Source organism: Bicyclus anynana, chromosome 19 (assembly GCF_947172395.1).
Source record: "Bicyclus anynana chromosome 19, ilBicAnyn1.1, whole genome shotgun sequence".
NCBI classification, from domain to species: domain Eukaryota; kingdom Metazoa; phylum Arthropoda; class Insecta; order Lepidoptera; family Nymphalidae; genus Bicyclus; species Bicyclus anynana.
The window spans coordinates 5,143,016-5,162,610 of record NC_069101.1 but is presented as its reverse complement, the minus strand read 5'-3'; the positions used below and the strand labels follow the sequence as shown (position 1 = coordinate 5,162,610).

The 19,595-nt window shown below is 37.4% G+C and overlaps 1 protein-coding gene across 1 annotated transcript in view; it reads right to left on the bottom strand.

Moving 5' to 3' along the window:
- LOC112045253 (runt-related transcription factor 3) overlaps positions 1-19,119 on the bottom strand; it is a 48,299-nt gene extending 29,180 nt beyond the window's left edge. Inside the window, exon 1 of the mRNA XM_024081365.2 lies at positions 18,152-19,119. Within this exon, the coding sequence (XP_023937133.2) occupies positions 18,152-18,569 (418 nt within the window). The 5' untranslated portion in view covers positions 18,570-19,119. The remainder of the gene's footprint in view (positions 1-18,151) is intronic.
- Positions 19,120-19,595: the final 476 nt, after the last annotated feature.

Here is a 19,595-nt window from a genome sequence, read left to right as displayed (position 1 = left end):
TCTTAACACGGTAGAGCAAATGTGGTTAGAAATCAAGATAAGTGGTAAGCGTCTTATTATTGGTGTTGCATACAGACCTCCTTGGCAGGACGTAAATGTGTTCTTAGATGCTCTCACTCAGTCAGTCACAGCTTTCTCAGGCTATGATCATACAGTGCTTCTAGGAGACTTCAATATAAATCTTCTCAATATTGCAGACTCTAAAACTATCCTATTTAAGGATTTTATATGTAGCGTAAACCTAACTCAACTAATTGCAGAGCCTACGCATTTTACTGAACACAGCGAGACTCTTATTGACCTTGTTTCTACTGACGCTAAAATCCGCGGGACCTCTGTTAGTCATATTCCAGACCTTGGAAACCATGCCATTGTATCTGTTACTCTCGATTTAAAAAAAGAAAAAATTCCCCCTCGTTGGATAGTGAGCAGGCCCTTAAATGACATCAACATAACCAATTTCAATCAGGATCTAAGTAATATAGACTGGAAAAGTATAACCGTTTTAAATGATTTAAATTGTATGGTATCAGATTTTACTTCTGCTATATTAAAAAAAATTAACATCCACGCCCCGACTAAGAAAACTTTAATTAAAGATGGATATTGCCCGTGGATAACATTTACGATAAAATGTATGATTAAATTAAGAAACGAAAGTCATAAAAGATGTAAAGTGACTAAAAAAGATTCACATAAAACTTATTACAAGGATTTTAAAAAACTTGTCATTGAAGCTATGGAGGCTGAAAAACGTGCATACTATAAATATTTTATAAATCGCCACATTAAAGTTCCAAAGCTGATGTGGAAGAATTTTAAGAAACTTTTAGTAATTAATAAGAAAAAGGACGACGAAATTCCACCCGCATTATGTGATCCGGAAATCATAAACAGACATTTTCTTGACATCCCTTTTAAAAGTTCTGCCACAATTTCCACCTATACTTATTTTGAATTCAATAGATTTGGACAAAACACGTTTAATCTGAGAACGGCCACTGAGACAGAAATTATGAAAATTATTCAAGGATTAAAGTCAAACGCGCTAGGGTCTGACCACATCTCGTTAGATATGTTAAAGTTAACACTTCCGCAGAGCCTAAGGTCTATAACAGAAATTATAAACGCATCAATTACATCCTCAACCTTTCCCGACTCTTGGAAAACCGCAATCGTCAGGCCTCTACCTAAAGTTAATACGCCTACTTCCTTGAAAGACCTAAGGCCCATTAGCATACTCCCCTGCCTATCCAAAATCTTGGAAAAAGTGGTGTGTAAGCAAGTAACTGAATACTTGGAGAAAAACAATATCTTACCGGCGATGCAGTCTGGCTTTCGTAAAAATCACAGCACGACTACAGCTATTATAGATGTAATTAATAACATTCTTACAGCTCAAGATCAAGGCATGGCTACAATACTGGTGCTGCTTGATTTTTCGAGAGCTTTCGACTCTATTAATACATCGCTACTCCTATCTAAGTTGTCGTATTATGGGTTTTCTTATAATACCGTGAAATGGTTCGATAGCTATTTTGCAAGTCGGAGTCAACTAGTCCAAATTAATCACACTGATGGGAGACATTTAATCTCTACAACTCTACCCGTTCTCAGGGGCGTTCCACAAGGCTCAATACTCAGTCCAATCCTTTTTGCTCTATTTTCAGCAGATATGGTCAAAAGCATTGAGAACTGCAAGTACCATTGTTACGCTGATGACGTCCAGCTCTACTACTCTTTCCGGCCTCAAGATACACCCGGGGCAGTAGCCAACGTATATCATGATCTAGAGAATATAGCCAAGTGGTCAGACATAAACTCACTTAATCTTAACCCTAAAAAATCTAAATTTATGGTATTAGGCACTAAGCACAAAATAAGGCAAGCTGAAGTCTTTAAACCCAGTTTACATATTAGAGGTGACGCCGTAGAAAGAGTGTATGAGGCACGGAATCTCGGCGTAATATTCGATGATCATTTACATTTCGAAAGCCATGTCAGAAATATAGTAAAACATTGTTTTTATAGGCTAAAACTGCTCTATAAAATGCGCCCCTACCTGAGTGTTGAAGTGCGTATACATTTATGTGAGACATTAGTGTTGTCTAACCTAAACTATGCAGATGCCGCGTATGGACCATGTTTGCTTGCTAGATCAGCCAAGCTTATTCAAAGGGTCCAAAACGCTTGTGCTAGATTCTGCTTTCCAGTGCCTCCCCGTTCCCATGTTAGCCCGTTTTTAAACAACGCTAACATACTGAAGATGGAGGCGCGGAGAAAACTACATTTAGCCACTCTACTATTTGAAGTCATCTCCACTGGTAAACCATTATATCTGTGTTCACAAATAAAATGGGCCGGAGCGGGTAATATGTGTAGGACAAGAGGAGCACCCCGTATTTCATGTCCATTTCATAGGTCTGCCTCGTTTAAGGGGACTTTTAATTATGCAGCCTGCAAAATTTGGAATGATTTACCACCGCCAGTTCGATTATCCAAAACGCTATATGTTTTCAAAAAATTAATTAAAGTATATCTTTTAGAGCTACAAAAAAATTAAACCAATATTCTGCAATACATTTTTTTTTTTCTTTATTAGTAATTTTTAAAATTAATAATTTTATTATTTTATAATTATTGTTAGCGACGCCGCAAAAGTATGTCCGATCGGTCCGTGAGCTCACCCTGGGGTCATGCCTGAAAATCAGCACTACAGCTCTCAACTGTAGTATCGAGCTGAGGCAGCGCCCCTTTCAGCTGAATTTCTTTATTATATTATTATACTAAGTACAGACAGAGGAACTTTGTAATTTAAGTAGGTATCTTTAAGTAGTTTGTAAGCTCTGTTAGTATTAGTTTGTAATTTCTTCTTTTTTAATTTGTGTTTTTTAGCTGAATAAAGGATTTTATTATTATTATTATTATTATTATTAAATATTAATGACAAGCGTCCACAGATCCGCGTGTACGTATCGGACGCATCGCATTATGAAAAGATTTTTACTATAAATAAAATACGTTCGATGCGATCCGTACGATGAAGATCAGTGGACGCACTTGTATAACTTTCTATGCAAAGAATACTAAAATCCGTTCGATGCGACGCGTCCGATAAGTACGACGCGGATCTACGTACGCGTGCCATAAAACAAGCTCATCCATTTCTCACCTGCCTGCAGACATTCCAAACAACCTACCTGAATATTTATGTTACCTATTATAAGTAATGGAGGATCCGAACAAAAAAAAAGAAGATAAAACGAGCCAATCCAGAAACCGCAAGGCAACTTCCGCGCGGTGTTTTAATCCGGCAATATTTCAGAGTTGTGCAAATGAAAAGTTGGTCTCGAAGAAGAAGACAAGGCCCGCCTTCCTCCCGCCGTCCAATAGAAAATGTCGGAAAAGCAGCGTCTTCCGTGGAGGCGGAGCTACACTGCGGTCGCAGAGCCATTTGAATAAAATTTTTCCTTTGAAGAAATTCTTTATACGAATATATTGTGGCTTCGACCTCGCTTTCATTACTATTGCATCCCAGTTTTATGACTACGTATGTTACATATAACGTTAACCAACGGATCGTCTCGTACGCCATTTTTAATAACGTTCTTCTACAAAGTAATGTGGAAAATATTTTTACGTAGCACTTACATACGTAGTAAATACATTCACATACTGAGCTTGTGTGAAACGAACTTAAAAGTGACTTAAAACGTTGTCTTGCATTCATTCATATACAATATCATTATTTAATGGTCAACTAGATTAAAAGCCTTCCTCCATATAGCACGGGAAATGTAGAGTTCACTTCTCACTTTACTCCAATGTACACATCATCTCTTTCATACTCCACTCGGGGATAATTACAAATATTCAATTATTGGACGACTCCTCCACGTTCACCCTCCATATCTATTAAACAGCTGAAAAAACCTACTTTTAAATAATAAAAATCGCATCCAAACTCTTCACCCGTTTCAGTACTACGGTACCATAGACAGATACAACCATAGAACAGACATCGCTAAAAGCTGACGCTTTACTGCTGTGGATATACCAGATACAAATAGCGATCAAACTTACAACACCAGTTAGCAGGAATTACAAAAAAATCGTAACACGCGGCTTTCAAAAGTGAAGAGTAAAGTTCGGGCACGACGTACATGCAAACATCGTGTAGGCGGCACGCACGCGGTCGCCTCTGTAACAGGCCCTTGTCAACCATAACGCGGCCACAGCCGGCCACAGTGGGCCGGGTTAACCCGGTACCCGCGCCCGGTTAACCCGGTACCCGGCCGGTTAGCCGCGGAAAACTACCATTTCATTTATGGTTGCCTCTCGGTTTTGGGGTAGTTGTGCTAACTAAGCGCGGCCCGCAAGTTACGTAACTATGCATTGTGGTGTCGCGTCGGCTCGCACTCGCCATTATGATTTAGATACGCCGGTTTAATAGTTACGGTTACAAATCATTTGTGTGTGTATTTTTTGTTTTGTTGTACCATGTATTTCCGAGCCGTGATAGCCCAGTGGATATGACCTCTGCCTCCGATTCCGGAGGGTGTGGGTTCGAATTCGGTCCGGGGCATGCTCCTCCACCTTTTCAGTTGTGTGCATTTTAAGAAATTAAATATCACGTGTCTCAATCGGTGAAGGAAAACATCGTGAGGAAACCTGCATACCAGAGAATTATCTTAATTCTCTACGTGTGTGAAGTCTGCCAATCCGCATTGGGCCAGCGTGGTGGACTATTGGCCTTATCCCTCTCATTCTAAGAGGAGACTCGAGCTCAGCAGTGAGTCGTATATGGGTTGATGACAACGACGACCATATATTTCATTGAACTCAACTCTCTAAGATTTTTTTTTATTTTTGTAATTTACGACTAGCCTGCCAGAGTCTGTAACAGTTCGATTCTTTATCTACAAACGCTTTGAAAATAAAAAAATGTATGAAAATGACATTCGCTATCGACAGTTCACGTGATAAAGTTGTCGTTCGGATCTGTCATTCCAATACGTTGTTAGTTTTCTCTTAAAAATTAATGAACTATAAACATAAATGCACAAATAACAAAGATATTAGTAATTTTGTTTGAACGCCCATACAAACCTAACGATCAGCGAGCCAACGACATCACTAAATCGTGCCATTTTGTATGGAGCGTTTTTCAGGGATCCGCGGCAGCGCCGCAAATCTGACCCTTTAAATCCATGTAGCTCCGAAAGTAATGATCGCAGATACCCTGTTACTTTTACAAAATTGCTTTGCTATTAGTATACTCTTAATTTATATACAATTTAAAAAACTGTCATCATCCCTATTCAGTAAGCTAATTCACCAATTTTGACATAATATGTCAGTTAGAATGTACGAAATTGATTTTCTATGTAGCAAATGGCATTCGGTCCCTAATAACAACCCTTCGTTTATATCATACAGTAGGTAGATGACATTTTTCAATTGAGTTGATGTTTAAGACCAAATTAGTGAATATGCCTGCAGCAGGCTAACTCACTAACTTTGACGTTTGTTAGTTGGCATATAAGAAATTTATATTCTATGTAACAAATGTCATCCGGTCCCTAATGACAAACCTTCTTGGATATCATACAGTAGGTAGGTACACATTTCTCAATTGATTTGATGTTTATTTTAATAGATTTTTATTAATAGAGACCAAATTAGTGAATATTCCAGCTGGTACTATTTGAAATAAACGAATTTCTCATTTTTTGCGCAACCAGCCTGGCTGTCCAACGCGGAAATGGAGACAGTATTCTTGCCACCATTCCACGTGGGTATGATTTGTATAGTTATTAGGATAATTAAGGAAAATGTACATAAAAAATCTTGGTCGAGAATTTGAAGTTAAGCTTATTTATGCTCATATCCAAAATTCAGCTTTCTCGGTTAATTGACATTCCACAACTGGACTAATACAAAATCTAGGCAACAACATAGTTGGGCCATCTTGAGAGTAAACAGAATTGAAAACGCATAGATTGCCCTATTCGTTTTCAGTTCTGTTTCTTTTACTTAATGAACGATTTTTTAAATAACATCTGAGGGAAGTTGACCAAAAATTTTCAGTTACAAATTTAATATTTTTTTATTGTTTGGCCACAATTTAACTAAGCAACCTATGTGCAATGAGTCAAGTTGAATATTGTCTATGTGTCTAATCACAATTAAATAACAGATGAGGGTTTATATTTCTAATAACGGATCTCGTACCAAAGGGTTTGGTTTTTGACTTACAACATACGGAACGCTAACTAACACCTACAAAGTGACTGTCAAATGATATATAGTTAACAGATGAGAGTGAATATTCTATCCGATTTAACACAGTTATGTGGGCAGGTAATATCTGCACAGATAAAGCCAGCAGCCGTCATGGGGTGTCATGTTCACCCCTTAATGGACTAAATATAAGTTATTCATTCGGACTAGGTCCAGTTATCGCGGTCGAGCTTAAACCGATTACATATTAACAACTAAATTTGCGTACTATCATGAAAAACTTTGCCTGGTGATACCACTATCACTTTTTCATTGCAACGGATACAATAATTATTGAAACTGTCGTTTAGAAATCGAAAAGGCTGTAGATTTTCATCCCACTCCTAAAAGCCCGCTTACATCTTAGATTCCATCATCACTTTTTTTTTTATTCTCTACAAGTTAGCCCTTGACTAAAGTCTCATCTGATGGTAAGTGATGATGCAATCTAATATGGAAGCGGGCTAGCTTGTTAGGAGGAGGATTATTATAATTTAATATCTTAATAATCTATTTAAGGGATATAATATTTATTATTTATAACTAGCAACATCTAACATAATATCTATCTATTACTAATGTTTATTTAATCTGTAATTTTGTATCTGTGTAACAATGTGTGTCAAAGACAAATAAATTTTTAGTTCTCTTCCGGTGCAACATAAGTCGTTTTATTATAGGTTATGGGCCCAGTGAAAATAAATTATTAAAATGGCTTCGAATTATGTTGTGAGTGTGCCCAAACTAAAAGGAAGAGAGAACTACCAGGAATGGGCTTTCGCCGCGGAGAATTTTCTCATTTTGGAAGGGACTTCGGAGTGCATCAAAGTCACGAAGTCGGATCCTGAAGAAGCCGCAGTTGATGCGAAAACGAAAGCGAAGCTTATATTAACAATTGATTCGTCACTCTACGCACATATCAAAGCAGTGAACAATACAAAGGAGCTATGGACAAAACTTAAACAGTTGTTCGATGATTCTGGATTCACGAGAAGAATCAGCTTGTTAAGAACCTTAATTTCGATACGTCTCGAAAGTTCCAGTTCGATGACGGCATATGTGACGCAAATTATTGAAACGAGTCAAAAATTAAGTGGTTCGGGCTTCAACATTAATGATGAGTGGGTCGGATCGTTGCTTTTGGCTGGATTATCTGAAAAATATTCACCAATGATAATGGCCATCGAGCATTCAGGTATCAAAATTACAGCCGACGCCATTAAAACAAAATTGATGGATTTAGAGGAAGACAGTGGCGACGTCAGCGGAGCGTTTGCGAGTTTTAGAAAAAATAAAGGCGGGAACTACAGTGGAACCAGAGATAATTTTGCATCTTCAAACATGGCAAAAATGGCGAAATCGAAAAACAAAGTCATTAAGTGCTACAAGTGTAAAAATATAGGCCATTACCGGAATCAGTGCCCGTATCTAGATCAAGAAGCGTCGAAAAGGAAGTCTAGTGAATGTAAACAAACGAATGCATTCAGTGCTGTGTTCCTAAATGGTAATTTTTCGAAGAATGACTGGTATGTTGACTCAGGAGCGAGTGCTCACTTAACCGCAAACGAAAAATGGTTAAAAAATGTGTCAATGGAGCATCATGTGAAAGAAATTGTTGTAGCAAACACAGAAAGAGTATCTGTTAAGTGCTCTGGTGATGTGCAAATCACAACTTTGACAGATGAATGCAAGTACAATGTTGTTGTCGAAGGAGTTTTATGTGTTCCCAGTTTGACCACTAATCTGCTATCAGTGAGTCAATTGATTGCAAAAGGTAACAGAGTGTTGTTCACATGTGATGGCTGTCAAATTTTCAATAAGGCAAATGAGTTGGTTGCTACAGCTTGCTTGATGAATGGTGTTCATAAGTTGAGAATGCCCGAAGGGTTGCTGGCCGCAGTGATGACCTCAAGTGAAATTTGGCATCGCAGACTTGGCCACATCAACAGTAATTATCTAAATAGAATGCAGAAGGCCGTGGAAGGTTTCACACTTGACAGTAAGGCAGATATATCCAAGTCGTCATGTATAGTGTGCTGCGAAGGGAAACAGAATCGTTTACCTTTTCCACAGAATGGCAATAGGAGCGATGAGCTTTTGCAGGTTATACATAGTGATGTGTGTGGTCCGTTTAGCAATATTTCAATTGGTGGATCAAAATATTTTATATTATTTATCGACGATTACAGCCGCATGACTTACATTTATTTCTTAAAAAATAAAAGTGAAGCTTTTGGTGCGTTTCAACGCTACAAAGCAGAAGTAGAAAATCAACTGAACAGGAAAATAAAAATACTGCGAAGTGACAATGGAAAAGAGTTTGTCAATAATGAATTTGATAATTATTTGAGCAGATCAGGAATAATTCATCAGAGGAGCAATCCATACACTCCAGAACAGAATGGTTTATCTGAGCGTTTCAATAGAACAGTAGTAGAAAAAGCTAGATGCTTGTTATTTGATGCTGAGCTAGAGAAGAGTTTTTGGGCTGAAGCAGCTAATACGGCTGTATATCTACAAAATAGAACGGTAGCATCAGCATTAAATGGAAAAACACCCATTGAGATGTGGACAGGGATAAAACCAGACATAAGTCACTTGAGAGTTTTTGGAAGTGTAGTAATGATGCATATACCTAAAGAAAAGAGGCTCAAATGGGACAAAAAGGCAGAGAAAGGAATCCTAGTTGGTTATTCAGACAATGTCAAAGGCTACAGAATCTACAATCCAGTTACAAAAGATATCACAACAAGCCGTGATGTGATCATATTAGAAAAATCTAAACCAGTGGAAAGTGAAGTCCAGATACAGGAAACTACACAGTCACAGGATAAATCCACTGAGGATTCAGTGGGGGACACAACATACGAGTCAGGAGATGAGTACCATGATGGTGATGAGACTTATTGTCCAGCTGAAGATTCGTCTGTTAGTAGTGTTGAAAGTGTTATTAGTGTTGGCAGAAAGTGTGGTACCGGGCGGATAAAAAGACAGCCGGACAGGTATGGATTTTCTAATATTTGTGTAGGAACTGTCGGAGATGTTTGTGATCTATCAATTCATGAGGCTCTGAAAGGGCCAGAACGTGAACAGTGGTTAGAGGCAGTGCGAGATGAGTTGAAGTGTTTCAATGAAAACAATGCATGGGAACTTAGTGAAGTGCCTAAAGACAGTACTATAGTTCAATGTAGATGGGTATTGCGTAAGAAGTATGACAGTGAAAACAATGTAAGGTACCGTGCCAGGCTCGTAGCCAAAGGTTTTTCACAAAAACAAGGTGTAGATTACACAGAGACTTTTTCTCCTGTGGTTAGACACACAACTCTGCGGTTATTGTTTTCACTATCAGTACAGTTGGGTTTTGATGTTACTCATTTAGACGTTAAAACTGCATTTCTGAACGGTGACCTAGAAGAGACCTTGTATATGCAAAAACCTGAGTGTTTTGATTCCCCAGACAGTTGTAATAAAGTCTTAAAACTTAAAAAGGCCATTTATGGCTTAAAACAGGCATCAAGGGCCTGGAATACAAAGGTGGATATTTGTTTACTTGAAAATGGCTATGTTAAATCAAAATTGGAACCTTGTATGTATACTAAAACTGTTCAAAATTTAAAAACCATTGTAACAGTATATGTAGATGACTTTTTTATATTTTCAAATGATGTTAAGGAGAGTAAGCATTTAAAGCTAGTGTTGTCAAGTAAGTTTCAAATTAAAGATTTAGGACAGGTTAAACAGTGTCTAGGGATGAATGTTAAATTTAATTTATTGGAGGGTTCTGTCACCTTAAGTCAAGAAAATTATATTGATATTTTGTTACAGAGATTTAATATGACAGACTGTAAAACTTTTGATACTCCAATGGAGACTAAGTTGAGTGTAAACATAGGTCAAAATGTAAAGAGTCAATTTCCTTATCAACAGCTTATAGGTAGCTTGATGTACTTATCTGTTTTAACCAGACCAGATATTACTTACTCTGTAAACTACTTAAGTCAATTTAACAATTGTTATACAGATGAGCATTGGCATTATGCCAAGAGAGTATTAAAGTATTTGAAAAAGACTAAATCTTTTGGTATAAGATATTATAAAAGTGGAAATTCAGAAATAAAGGGGTTCGTAGATGCTGATTGGGCAAATAATTCAATTGACAGATGCTCTTACTCTGGGTTTTGCTTCCTGCTATATAACGGTGTCATATCCTGGGAGTGTAGTAAGCAGAAAACTGTTGCCCTATCTAGCTGCGAAGCAGAGTATATGAGTATATCAGAAGCTTGTAAAGAAGCGATATACTTAAGAGCTTTACAGTTTGAAATAACAAATAAAATGTATACTTTGAGCTTGTATAATGACAACCAGAGTGCACAAAAATTGTCAGTTAACCCTGTATTTCATAAGAAATCCAAACACATAGATGTAAAATATCATTTTACTAGAGAATGTGTATCTAATAAATTAGTGAAGTTATATTATTTGTCAACAGCTGATATGCCAGCAGACCTGCTGACAAAAAGTTTATGTATTAAGAAGCATTATGATTTTATGAAGCTGTTAGGTGTTGTTAAATGTTGAGATTATTAGATATAGTGGGGGTATTATAATTTAATATCTTAATAATCTATTTAAGGGATATAATATTTATTATTTATAACTAGCAACATCTAACATAATATCTATCTATTACTAATGTTTATTTAATCTGTAATTTTGTATCTGTGTAACAATGTGTGTCAAAGACAAATAAATTTTTAGTTCTCTTCCGGTGCAACATAAGTCGTTTTATTATAAGGATGAAAATCCGCACACATTTCGGTTTCTACACGACATCGTACCAGAACGCTGAATCGCTTGGCGGTACGTTTTTGCCCGTAGGATGGTAACTAGCCACAACCGAAGCCTCCCACCAGCCAGACCTGGACCAATTCAGAAAACCACATCGGCTCAGCCGGGGATCGAACCCAGGACCTCCGTCTTGTAAATCCACCATGCACACCACTGCGTCACGGAGGTCGTCAAACTTAGGTACCATCAGGTGAGATTGTAGTCAAGTGCTTGTAGACAGTAAAAAAAACTCATACAATAAATTCATACCCTGGAAATCGGTGACCTAATAGTAACTCAATATTCCTGATGCTTTAATTTTCCCATGAATTGTTTTAAGAAAACATGGAGAGATGCATTGAGTGATAGATAACTTCATTGAGTAATAAAAATAGCAAAGCTTTTATGGAAAAGCATTTAAGATCAAACAAAAATAAAGAGGGAAATATTTTGGAATTTGTATTGTTATAGCTTCTATTACACTCAGCGTTGCACTGGCTTAACTAAAGTATATTAACCTGGGTCTGTAGCCATGTCGCACGTCGAGTCTGTTTCTACAAACTCTAACGCTTCGAAAACTAAAAAATGTATGGGAATGACAGATCCGATTGATAACTAGATCACGTGACCTGTCGATAGCGAATGTCAAATCTATACATTTTTTTATTTTTGAAGCGCTTACAATAGAAAGAGAATCTACTTGCCACATGGTGTAGCCATGTTTGCCTCGAGTATAATTGTGCTGGTGATTTGGTGGTGGTGGTGGTCAATGACCGACGTGACTTGCTCTTACGGGTCTTGGATGTGTAAGAACGTTCATGCTGGTGCTGGTGAACATACACAGTACACAGTTACAAATAAACTCACATTACAAAACATAACTGTATATGTAACACTATAGCAGCTATAGTGATTGTCCTCCTTGCCCAACGAAATTTGGATTTTGGATACTCGTTCTAATATAGAACTTTTCAACTTGTTGTAAAAAGAGTTTCAAGTCAGCTCTGTTGTAATTGTTTATGGAATTGAAGCCTTGAATCGAATTCTCTGGCACGCTCATCTTTAGGGAGTGACGCAACTACTACATTCTGGGACTTCAACAGACCATACGTTTCGGTAACTTAGGTGATTGTAGAGTTTTGATGGCTTAATGGCGAATAAAGTTAAGGGCTCAGCCGAGTGCGACAAACCTAAAAGGCTAAGTTAGACGTGAAGTAAGCCAATAGTTATCGTTAATACAACCTTTTTTAATATTGGCTGTTTTTTGTTGAAGTCATTTTTAAGAAGTTTGCGATACCTCTAAGGATGGAGTTCGTCCTTTAATAAGATAAGAAATGTTTATTTGAAATAGAACTGTTCTGATATATTTGAACTGACTTATCCTTGACATCATCGCTTACCTACCACAAGATGTGAGTGCAGTCAATTGCATAATAAAACAAAACAATATGCCACAAACAGTAAGAATTAGGTACGCGTTTCTGTTAACAGTTTGAATGCGTCGATATATTTCAAATTATAATTTGTTAAAATAAAAATCATAATTTTTTATTCATCACAATTGACTTTGCTTCGAGATATTGCAATTATCAGTTTTATAATAAAAATTGTAGTTATATAAATGAAAATTTCGTCGTCGTCGTCATCAACCCATATTCGGCTCACTGCTGAGTCTAGTAGTATGCAGGTTTCCTCACGATGTTTTCCTTCACCGATTGAGACACGTGATATTTAATTTCTTAAAATGCACACAACTCAAAAGTTGGAGGTACATGCCCCGGACCGGATTCGAACCCACACCCTCCGGAATCGGAGGCAGAGGTCATATCCACTGGGCTATCACGGCTCTACTGGGCTATCATGGCTAATAAAAATTTGGTTAGTTAAATATTTTGTGTTTGTTTTTCGACAATACCTTTAAGACGATTGCGATTATTATCCGCTTCGTTGTTGTTATTCCAACTTCTGTTTAATTCGAAGACATCAAAACTTACGGTAGAAGGCGTGTTGTTATGGCTGACTTGAAACTGTTTTTACACGCAAAAGTCTCACTTCAGTACCTTGCACGCGAGAATTCTGGTAAAAGTTACATTTTCGAAAACTTTTCAAATATTTTACAAGCATTGTTACATGGGTTTGAGCTCGTATCAACAATGCTTAACGATTTGTTATGCGAATACTAAATTTATTTATTTTTATGTACTCTCTACATAATAATAAAACAGAGTTCTTCGTCATGTTTGTGTGTTTGCAATAAACACAAAACTATTGAACGGAATTTCATACGATTTACACTAGTTGATAGAATGTCTCATGTGGAAGATTTTAATATTAAATCTATCAAGGTTTTTGTGACAAAGTAACGGGGACGGTCGCCAGGCATATTTCATGGAAAACGCATGGTGGAATAAACAAAACGCTCCATGCTGGCGACGGTGTGGCTATCTGATATGAATATAAACATTTATTATTCATTAAATATAACCAATAATTATTACGTTAATTATTAATTACTTGATAGCCTAGTGCAGGGTAGGCGAACCAATGGCACGCGTGCCATTGATGGCACGCGACACAATATTTTGGGCACGTTGCCGATCATAAAACATGTGTAAAGTAGGTATTTGACATAAATTATTTGTCATCTAACCTGCAGCAACAGAAGTCACACTAATTTTACAATAATTTAATTTATGCGTGTAATAAAAACATTCCAAAATGTACCTCTTTTGTTTACTTTCTAGACCTACAACAGTAGGAAATCCCGGGCAATATGTACACTCACACATTGCCCGGGTTTTTGTGTTTTTCGTCAAGTGGTTCTTCCCTTACCCTTCAATCGTAAATGAACAGCCCCTGGCTAGCCTAGCCAAGCCAAGTGGCTCGTCGATTCTCTTTCTAAGATCGCAAACGCTTCGAAAACTAGAAAAATTTATGGGAATGACACATCTTGATTGGTGATTTGATTCTATCGATTCATGTTTGAAATAGAGACAAAAAATATACGGTATGAAGAAAAGTATTCCAGCTATACGACCGTAATGATAACTAATTTGTTATTCTATAGCTTAATTTTTAAGTAATCGTATGTTTATTTTGGTCAATGATTCTGTCAACTTTACCCGGTGGGGCTGGGCATAGCGGATCGCGGTGCATATACCAATATGATTAAAAAATTCAAAAAATATAGCGTTAATTTTGTTGATTATATTGAAACTAAAATACATTTTGTTAAATATACAATAACAGTTTCATTTATATGTTAAATAATTTTCTTTCTATTAGCTGTCAAACGTTAAAGTATCTTTTTTGCCCGGACTTCCCCTATACTAGAATTACTAGATTATGATATAGATTTGATCGAGATGTTTTTAGCTGGGTATTAAATTAAATGATAAAAATCCTTTATACGCCAGTGATATTGGCTTTTTACCCGACTGTATCAGAAGGAGGGTAATATTTTTCGAGCGTATGTATGTGTGTATGTATTTCCATTATTTAAAACGCTCTACGGCCGACGGTTTTTCATATTTGAGGTGTCATTGATATCGTCAGAATCGTGGTACTGACATAGGCTTAAAAAAAGCTAGTGAAAGATTTAAAGTTATATTATAAAATTCAATTAAAAAATTTTCAAAATACTTGGAACTTGCCCTCGAGATTATTTATTTATTTATTAATTTATTTATTTACGTACACTTGCAATATACATATAGAGACATACACAAATAATTTATAACTAGCTCACATTGACTATGTACATATATGACAAGTGCACACAACATTCACTAAAAAAAACATGTAAACAATCAAATATCACACAAGGAACTAAAGAACAGGTATTACAAGACAACAAATACAGATTATTGAATGGAATGGAATATTGTGTGAACCGTTATTGTTCCTATAGTCGTTTCAGTCAATAATGTTATATCGAAAAGCTTCGACCTTATGAAGCTTACGCTTGATTGTTGAATCAAGGGTTGGATATAGAATGCAGTGATCCTTGAGACGGCGCATATTGTGAGGAGTTTCCACACTCTAGATCCCTGAGGTTACTTAAACACTAAAGCCTCGTTACGGAATTGATAGGTAAGCATTGTTCGAAATTAAAAAAAAAGTGAAAATAATATATGGAGAGTAATTATTTAAAATATGTACCTATCTATAAAAAATACAAAACAAAGTTATCACACGCACATGAGTTCTTAAGGTTACGGTAATGTTTACAATACCGTAAGGTTAAGAATTCTTCGTTTCATTCATCTCGTTTCTTAAGAAAGGGCGGGCAGTGAAGGGAGGTTCCGGACATTCCGCCCTATTTGACATTGAAAACTTTTTAAGCACCACGCAAAAAGTTTTGATCTCTTCTCGATCGTATGCTTTCAGAAACTTCGCGTGAAACATTTGAATGAATGACATTTAGGGAGGGAAATGACTTTGAATATCTTGTTTACATTTAAGTATTCTTTGTTAACTTTGTGGAAAGGTTGTTTTTTGGTTAGTTTAAACTTGTAATGACAGTATTTTTTAAGTAAAACATACAACTTTAAATTATATGTTATGGTATTGTATTATACGAGTAGATTAGTAAGAGCCTATTTCTTTTTATTAATTGTAATGCTTTATTGTTCGATTAGTATATAATACGTGAAAGTTTATTTATAAACTCTTGAATTTAAATGAAAATATGTAAAAAAAAAACTAATTGTTTATTAGTTTGCGTGCTTTTATATATGGTGGACCATATATAACCAGCGTACTGGTTATATAATATGGTCAATATAACCAGTACGCTGGCGCTGAAACCCCTTTGGATGGCAAGGCTTAAACTTTGGGCCAAATAAGCGCCAGCTTGCCTGACGCATGGATCAATTTTTTAGACATATTAGCAAACTTTTTAATAAAAATTATTTTATTTCATTAAATAGTAAGGTAGGGTATGTTTTGCTATTTAACCCTTAAATAAAATATTTATATATAATAACCTACAGAAGATTTACTTAGTTTATTGACAAGTTCATTTGAAATAGAAAAAAAAATCAAGTCAGTGTTATGGTCGTACCTCAGAATACAGAAAACCACCAGAAGGAGTGATAGCGCAAAGAAGTGAAGCCATTTAAACTACAGATTTTACGATTACTCACTCTGTGTTTGTCGTGTTGTTTGACGTGCTATACAGGTGACAAATTTAATAAAATTAAGCCGTCTTGTGCTATTCCTTCGTGTAAAAATGCCGTTGGTAAAAAAAAGAAACTGAATAGGATCACATTTCACGTGTAAGTAGCACAAATAAATATTCTTATGTTAAAATAATGAATAATTTTTACGTGAATTTAGTTGTCATAGAAACCGATGACTTCATTTTGTAAGTGTTGCCAATGTAATTGTTTTGATTTTTCCTACTTTTAATTTCAATTCAAGGATTTATTATTTATGTAAAATATTAATCAACTAAATAGGTAGGCATAGATTCCGGCAATTAAGTTGAAATAAAATTGTGGTAATCAGCGCAGATAAAGAACGTGTAAAATAATCTTAAAGCTTTAAAATTTTACAAATAACAATGGCGTTATAATAAGTTCGTTCGTTCTTGTCTGTTTGTGTGTTTGTTTGCACATTTGTTTGTTTTCGTGTGCTTGTTTGGTCTTTTGTTTGTTTGTGTACCTACTTGTTTGCTTGTTTGTTTGAGCAAGAGGATTAAATAAAATATTTTTATCTTCAAAACACATTCTTAAAAGATATTAAACCAATTAAATGGCCTTATTTATACTTGAATTTTAAGAGACATAAAAATTAGAGAAATAAGACAAGATAATAATAACTGTGCACACGATTGAAATACATATTTATAATAATAATATAATATAATTATATGGAATATATAAAATTATTATTGTAAATATGTATTTCTTTAGTTTGTTAGTTGATAAGTTTTATAATAACCGTCTTATTATATCTATTATTTATTTGTCCTTGTCTTAAATTTTTTAGAGTTCATTTTCTTGCTGACTCTTAGCAATCACTAGAAAACCGGTCCCACTGTTTTTATTATTTACTATACAAGTTAACATTTAATGTGATGAACTGTACACTTATTGTTTTCCTTTTAACATTATAAATTTTTACCACAAAATAGGGAAAAATATAACAACCTCATGTACTAGCAACATTACGCGGGTGAGAATTGCGACGAGTGCAGGCTGTTGTGTACAATTTTTGAACACACTGCGCACTATAGAATGACATCTAAACGTGGCTTCTGGTGGTTTTCTGTATTCTGAGGGTCGTACGTCTCCGAAACGACTCGATCGAATTTAATGAATTGTTTTTGTATATTTGGTAGGAATGAAATGAAAATATAGTAAAGAGAAAGTTAAATATGAATTTCCATTATCCAATCTATATAGATAATTGTTTGTGTTTTCCTTCATCGAAATATTAATATTTCCATTGTCAATTAATCTTTCTTATGGTTCTATTATTCTCGCTTTAAAATTTAAAAAGCTAAATGGGAAAAAAATTGTAAGTGTCTTTGGTCACATTGGCGAGTACATATTAGTAAATGATTTATTATTGGATACTTATTTCATTAAAATCGACTCAATTTCTGGCGCGGAAAGTGGAAAATACGCTAATATTTACATTGACACAAATTAAATTCATCATATCATTTGCCTTTGTTTTGGATGTATTATTTAATTTATTCATACTGTTAAGTATATTTAAATCAATTATTTTTTTAATTAATTATATCAATGTTTTTGTAGTGAACATAACACATGAATAATAACAACATACAGATGAACTTTGCATCTACAAATATTCTACGGAACTTTTCGAAACATTGAAAAATTTCCACCAATTCGGTAGAGCTTTGAAAATTTCAAATGAGACATTTTGAAGTAGTTATGTATTTTGTGTTTGAAGTTTTCTCAATCGTTTTTTATTTAGATCCCTAGTTTGATTACAGTTATGTATTAGTTTTCTATCGGTGTAAAGATACTCATTGTGTAACAATAACTGCACCTTCAGCACTCACCGCGACCACTACGGCCGACGAACCGCAGGTCGTTGAACTTCGCCACCTGGTTCTTCATGACCGCGGAGCTGTTCCGCAGCTCGGCGCAGCAGTTCTCGTCGTTGCCCGCGCGCACCGTGACCAGGGTGCCGTCGCCGACGTCGCCCAGCGCGACCACTTTGAAGGCGACCGGTAGAGTCTTGTTCGACCGCCAGTGCGGCGGCAGCACGGTGCAGACAAAGTGCGGGCTGCCCGTCCGCACCAGCTCGCCCGGGTGCTCCGACAGGAAGTCCCCCAGCGTCCTCTCCGCGAGGATGTCCGACGTCATCTTGGTGTAGGTCTCGTGGAGCAGCGAGGAGCTGGTGTCGGGCGACACGGCTCCGCTGGACGCGCCCGGGAGGTGCATCCTCGCCGCCCGCGCGCGCTGCGTGCTGCACATGTCGTGCGCGCCCGCTACATCGCCCGCACTCCACACTCGTCACATCCGCACCGCACCCTCACTCGGCACCATCTCGCGGCACGCCGTCTCCCGAGGCGCTGTCGGGATGCGACCCGTCGCTAGGGAATGAACGCGTGGCTACTAGATGTGACGTCACGCGGCCTTGCCACACTTTTTTCCCGGTGAATGAAAGGTTCGGCGGGCGGGGACGCGAGGGGCCGATTTTTTCCGGCACGGAGGGGTGTCTCCCCCGCGCGGTGAAAAAACTTTTCACTAGTTTCAATGACGGCACTTTTTGCGCTCCGTATTTACGATACGCACGTGGCTCTCGCTTTCGAAAACTTTTTTTTTTGTTATTTGTGCGGTTCGCTTTTCGGGTTTCGTTCGCGGCGTGCGCGTATACACGTGCGTCCGTCAACGCGGTCGAGATGCGACTCGTCGTCCGCGTACGGGTCGTGGGACCGCTCGCTTGCGGTGTCCGCTCGCGGCTATTAATACGCGGATACGTCCGCGCCCGTCGACTTCGTAGCAAGTTTCGCGGGCGAGTCGGTAGTCGGTAGTCGGTACCGCGGTGGCGGCTGGCGGCGAGCGAGAGACGGCGACGGCGCGGGCGCGGCGGGCGGCGGAGCGCACTTTGCGGTCGGGGTGGGTTGGGTTTAAAGCCGCCGAAGGATAAAACATACAAATAAACACGTGTTCGCGCCGGCGCGAGCGAGAGGTGCGCGGTTGCCGCCGGTGCGAGCGGGACGCAGCACAGCTCTTTGCGGCATTTAGCGGCCGAACTGCTTGCCGGCACCCGCCTGCCGCCCTCCGCAGCCGCCGCTGCTGCCGTCATCGCCGATCTTGTACAGACTTCCACTGTGTATGGTACAAAAAAAGTGTAACTAGTGTGTGATATATTTTACAAACATTGACAATTACTTATAAGAGACCTAATTATAAAAAATTTGTTCTATTCTAGCAAAGTTCAAAATTCTTACCCGAAAGTCCGTCTTGCCTAACAAACTTTACTAAGCGAGACGGTGT